The 6,155-nt window shown below is 44.0% G+C and overlaps 1 protein-coding gene across 1 annotated transcript in view; it reads right to left on the bottom strand.

The window, feature by feature from the left end:
• Positions 1–4,099: 4,099 nt before the first annotated feature.
• The window catches only part of LOC134468567 (alpha-N-acetylgalactosaminidase-like), a 10,969-nt gene continuing 8,913 nt past the window's right edge, over positions 4,100–6,155 (bottom strand). Inside the window, exon 8 of the mRNA XM_063222474.1 lies at positions 4,100–5,771. Coding sequence (XP_063078544.1) covers positions 5,574–5,771 — 198 coding nt within the window. The 3' untranslated portion in view covers positions 4,100–5,573. The remainder of the gene's footprint in view (positions 5,772–6,155) is intronic.

Genomic DNA, 6,155 nt, shown 5'->3' with positions numbered 1-6,155 from the left:
GAGCCCTGTCATGGCACTGCAGATGTGTGTGCACAGGAAGGTCATGGGTAATGGACTGTCATGGGTAAGCGGTTAGGGCGTCAGACTTGTAGCCCAAAGGTTGCCGGTTCAACTCCTGTCCCGACCCGCCAGGTTGGTGGTGGTGGGGGGAGCAATTAACCAGTGCTCTCCCCCATCCTCCTCCATGACTGAGGTAGCCTGAGCATGGTACTGTCCCGCCGCACTGCTCCCTTTCAGGTGCCCTTGGCATTGGGGCCTGCCTGCCCCCTTGCACGTTTGAGACATAAATGCAATTTTGCAGTGTTGGAGTTTTCCAGTTGGGCTTTCAAATTGTGTCTAATGTCTGTCATGCAGTGGCGTGCACAGACATTTTTTTTTGGGGGGGGGGGGGGGGGCATGTACTCAAAGCCTATGGAACCTGCCTTCAGGCTGAGGACGCTACATATTACATATCAGGACATCATCATTTTTGGTCATCAAGCATTTGTAGATGATCATGTCAACAGGGACCACAGTACATTGTGGCAAAAGACTTTTAAAAAATGGCATTTTGTGTCCAGTAGCCTACTGTAGGGCAATGGGGCAGGTGCTTTAGCACCACCTTGTCCCTATCTGCACACCTATGCTGTCATGTATCATCGTTTAGGTTTGTACTACCAAGTCCCGATTACAGGAAATATTTGTACTTTATATTTCATATTTGTTTGACTATGTCAAGTCCCTATTACATAAAATAAATGACTAATTAAACAATGCTTCATGTGTCATGTGTTCTCTCTTATAACTTACTAATGCAGTAACGTTAATCCACTATAATGCACTGTGAACCTCTCTCTCTCTCTCTCTCTCTCTCTCTCTCTCTCTCTCTCTCCCCCTCTTCTTCCTCCATCTCCATTTCTCCCTCCCCACGATCTGTTTCTCCCTCGTGTGTCAAGTGTTTGTCTTGTTTCAGGGTCAGACTGACTTTCGCCCTGAAGTCCCTTCATCCCACCTGCAAAATCTCTCTCTCTCTCTCTCTCTCTCTCTCTCTCTCTCTCTCTCTCTCTCTCTCTCTCTCTCTCTCTCTCACACACACACACAGAGCACTTACTCACCTTGCAGGAAAACAACACACATAGGCATACACTGGCCCTTACATGCACAGCTTACAATAACACTACATATTACTCTGTAATAACACATGCATGTGAAAATATTAGATAAAAGGAAAACTATTAGATAAAAAGGACTCTATGTCTAGTCTACTGTTTAACATTGGTCTGCCATGCACCTGTATACACCCACTTCATAACGCGCGCGCAATCACTCGCTCTCTCTCTCTCTCTCTCTCGCACACACACAAACACACGCGCACACACACAAACTGTGCTGTGTCTTTGAAGGTGGCGTGATAAGACAGTGTGTCGGCCACTGTTGAAGGCCAAGGCCAGAGCAAGCGCCACCAGAGATACCGGAAAGAGGAGAGGCCAGAGCAAGCGCCACCAGAGAGGAAGACTCCAAACTCCCGTCCTCAACTTTGTGCTTTGCTGATGCCCCTCCCCACTGTCTGCCTACCCGAACACACACAGGCACAACAACTTTTGGGGGACTTCCAGGGACGTAAGCAGCAAATTATAGCATTTGTAGTAGCAGCCCCCTACATACATGGGGCCCTGGTGACTCAGTCACACTTTACCCCCCTGAATGACACCTCTGGGGACTTCTCCCCCATTCAACATCCCAGAAATGACCTTTGAATTGATATTTAACTCCTATCGTCAGTGACGTCTTGCGACACATTGCATCACAAGGCCACAAGCACAAAGGGAGGATGGGAGATTGGATACTGTACTGCAGTGGTTCTTAACCTGGGGTGCGGGCACCCCCTGGGGGTGTGCCAGAGAATTCAGGGGGTGCACAGAATTTTGTTTGTGTTGACGTTGTGACCAAAATTCTGCTAGCGAACATTATAATTAGGCCAAATTAAAACCTATTGTGGTCTCCATGTATATTCATTAAGGTATTGATGAATGTCTCAAGCAAAAATCATTGTAATTAATCACTTTGTACATTGTAATTGTTTTAGTGCGTATGCACTTGTAGAAGTTTGGGTTGGGGGTGCGCGGCTTGTCTTGGGCACAGGTAAGAGGGTGCGTTGAGAAAAAAAGGTTAAGAACCACTGCTGTAGTGGACCCCACCCTAATACAGGAGGGGTAGGCCAGAGCAATCACCCCCAGACAGGAGGCCCATGTTGTACACATCAAACTACTTCCTCACGTCCTGTCCTGTGGCCTCAGGCCTTGTGACACAAGACTCTGCGTCCTCAATGGTCGAGTTTTAAAAGTTTTCATTCAATAATATCATGCAAAGACACAATTCAAAAGATCATTCTCCCATTTGCCGTCGAAATGTTGAATGGGGGGGAGCCCCCGAGGGGAAAACGTTAAAGGTGCACTGTGTAGGATGGTGGCCAGAGTGGGTATTGCAACTATGTTGCTCATTTGAAACACTTATTTTATTTTGATCTATTTATTTTTTGTATATATATATTTTTTAGGGGCTTTTATGCCTTTATTTTGACAGGACAGTCGAAGATGGTGACAGGAAGCGAATGGGATAGAGAGACGGAAGGATCAGGAAATGACCCTGGTCGGATTCGAACCGGGGTCCCCGTGGGTGGGCATGCAAGCCCAAATGTGGGGGGCTTAGCGCGCTGCGTTTTTAAACATTTATAACATGGAGGTGTAGCAACACCAAGGCAAGAGGCCAACGGACAGAGTAAAAGATGGGAGAAAGTAGTTTGATTTGCACTCAAAATGATATAGAGTACATGATCCCCTCATGTTGGTATGGGATACTTCACCTTCTACACTACCCCTATAGCACTGTTTTGTTATTCCACTAACACTGTATGCATGTAATGTTAATAAGCATTTATGGACAGATTTTGTCAGAAAATGTGTTTCGTGAATACTATACTGTAATATATAAATATTGTTTAAGTGCAGACATACAGTAATTCAATAGTAGAATGAATGCATTTAAGTATTGTGCGAGCAGCATTTAAGATTTTAACTGCAAAATAAAAATGTGGGTTTTTTTTATCTACAGTATACATCACAAACTATCATCTTTTACAAGATGTTCCGGGCATGATGCTTTTAAATAGAGAGGACAGAGGAGAAGTGTTGTACAGGGAAAGAGAGGTCAGAGGAGCAGTCAGAGAGGAGGGGAAGAGTGGAGAGAGGGGGGAAATAAGACAGGAAATGAGTATAGAGAGAAGAAAGGAGAGAAGTTAAATGAGTGAAAGAGAGGGAGGAGAGGCAGTGAGAGCAGGAGGGAGGGGGAGAAGGTGACCAAGGGACAGAGATCATACAAGAGGTGGAAGATTTGACAGGAAAGAAGTGAAGTTGGGAAGAGACAAGAAAAGAAAGAGAAGAGAAGAAACCTTTGATGGAAAGAGAGAATAGTACAAAATGGGAAAATATACAGATGGGAAAGAATGGGAACGGGAGGGAAGACAAAAAAATACAATATTATTCTAGGGTCAGGAGCTATTGTGCAGTGTGTGTGTGTGTGTGTGTGTGTGTGTGTGTGTGTGTGTGTGTGTGTGTGTGTGTGTGTGTGTGTGTGTGTGTGTGTGTGTGTGTGTGTGTGGTGTGTGGTGTGTGGTGAATGTGTGTCTGTAGACATAAGATAATGGCTGTGGATTTGGTAGTAGTGAGAGGGGGGGCATAGACAGATAGACAGACAGAGAGATAGATAGAGAGAGAAAGAGCGAGAGGGGATGTGATCATGGCTGAATGAGCCCAACGGTCTAATTAGTTTATGACATAAGGTGCAAGTACAGCCGCCACGGCGTCAAACTAGTGAGTCCCGTAAAGACACGCACACTGTCACACACACATGTGTACATACACACAAGTGCACACACAGACACACGTCACGCACGCACGCACACACATACGCATGCACGCGCACACACACACACACACACACACACACACACACACACACACACACACACACACACACACACACACACACACACACACACACACACACACACACACACACACACACACACACACACACACACACACGCACAATCAAACCTAGGTATATAGAAGATTCATTTTAATTGCTGGTATTCAGATTGGCACTGACATATGCATTACATAGTGGAGGATTCAAGCAAAGGAGAAAAGGCTCGTTCACATCTACAATGATAACTTTAAAGATAACCGCAACTTCAAGTTAAACACAGAAACTATAATGACAACATCAAGTTCAACGACATAATTTGCATTACATAATCACAACTTCAACTTTTGAAAATCATTTCCGATCTAGTTAATGGTGCCATCTACATATCAACTACTATAACGAAAGGCTTCTCGATAACATTGGGATCACTGAACAATAAAAAGATGTCAGGCAAGCAGAGTTCTTTAGAATGTACAGACATCATGTCTTTTGCTTCAGGATGTTCATGAGAAACAGATATTATCGTTAGCCAGTGTAAATTGAAATATCTTTATAGTCGTAGCTATCGTTTACATGACACTACATGACAATTAGCTGACGCTTTTATCCAAAGTGCCTTACAGCTATTTTCACTGTAATGGTTACAATCCATGTAATCTCAGGATTAGGTGCCTTGCTCAAGGGCACTTCAGCCATGGGTGGAGGTGTAGGGAAAGGTAAGGGTCAGATTCAGACCTGTAACTCTCGAATCGGCTGTCCTCTTTATATTTATCGTTGTAGATGTGAATGGGCCTTTAGACTGTGTGTGCAGTGCACACTACACACTAGCCACAATCACATTATCCAGCCCTTCACTGGAGTCTGCATAAAAGCTCCCACATTCATCACAGAATTGACAAAAATACAAAGTCAGACACTATCAAACAGCTGTGCAAATAAAAACGTAAAATCAAACAATACATCAATCATCAAAACAGTACAATTTTCCCATAGAGATTTCCAGTGCAGTCCTTTCACAGGCCGCAGTGTCCACAATCATTAAGTGCAGTGTAAACATTTAAACATTTAAAACCATAAAACCTGAGATCACATATGACATCATCAAACATTAGCGACCTTGATGCCATCACTGTGGCTGCTTATCTATTCATTCCTGCAGTTGTTTTCTCTGGCCTACGACCTTGTCTTTGATGACATCTCAATGTAATAAGATTTTCCATTCAATCTCTTACAAAAGCATAAGTCAAAAGTTACTCACTCATTTGCAATCGGGATATTGAAAGGTTGGAAAACCCCCAAGAATTTTATTCTGCACTGTTTGACAGCAAGGAAACCTTAAATGCTTTCATTAAGAGCAGTGGCAAAAGTAAAGTTAACGTAAAAAGTAACGTTGACTTGTCAAAAGTCAAAATGGCAAACCTCGGATGAGGAAGTTAGGCCTGAGCAAACAACAGGAGGAATGACGCATTTCTCTTCAGCGTCGTTGCAACTTAAGTTAGCAACTTACTTGGGTGCAAATGCAATTTCCCATAGGCATCCAAACAAAGTTGCTGTAACTGGTTAGCAACGATGCTTTCGAGAAACTGTATCCTGAGAGACTGAGGCACTTAGAAGTTGTTGTTGGTGGGCGGGGCAAAAGGGTTACCAGGGCGATGTAGGGCGGGGCCATAGAGCTTGAAGTCTCTGTGCATCGACTTGAGAGGATACACGTACCACATGACTACACCAGAGGGGTTGACTGACACCACGAAGTCTGAGGCATCCTTAATGGGGGAGAGGGCCTTCTCCTGGTAAATATCATAAATCTGAGAGAGAGAGAGAGAGAGAGAGAGAGAGAGAGAGGGATAGAGAGAGAAAAAGTTTGAGTTATGAGTCTAGCGTAAGCCTCTTGCTTGATTTCATATACATGTATATAATATTACTTAACGAGTTAACAGGAAAAAAATGTTGGAAATGTTGTTTAGCATTATGACCCAACATGTGATTATGTAAGGCTTAATGTTCGGCGAGAAGGTCGCTACCGTGGAATAGCAGCACGACAAAGAGAATCTTTAGACCCCGACGCGGAGCGTGAAGTGCGGCTATTCCACAAAGCAACCGACTCGCCGAACATTAACCCGCTTATTATATGGATATGAAGAGTTCAGATGCAAAACCCCCTAACTCCATTTCTGAAGACCTGCACTTCT

This window comes from Engraulis encrasicolus, chromosome 18 (assembly GCF_034702125.1).
Source record: "Engraulis encrasicolus isolate BLACKSEA-1 chromosome 18, IST_EnEncr_1.0, whole genome shotgun sequence".
Classification (NCBI taxonomy): domain Eukaryota; kingdom Metazoa; phylum Chordata; class Actinopteri; order Clupeiformes; family Engraulidae; genus Engraulis; species Engraulis encrasicolus.
The sequence above is the reverse complement of the archived record's forward strand: the minus strand, read 5'-3'. Positions and strand labels throughout refer to the sequence as shown.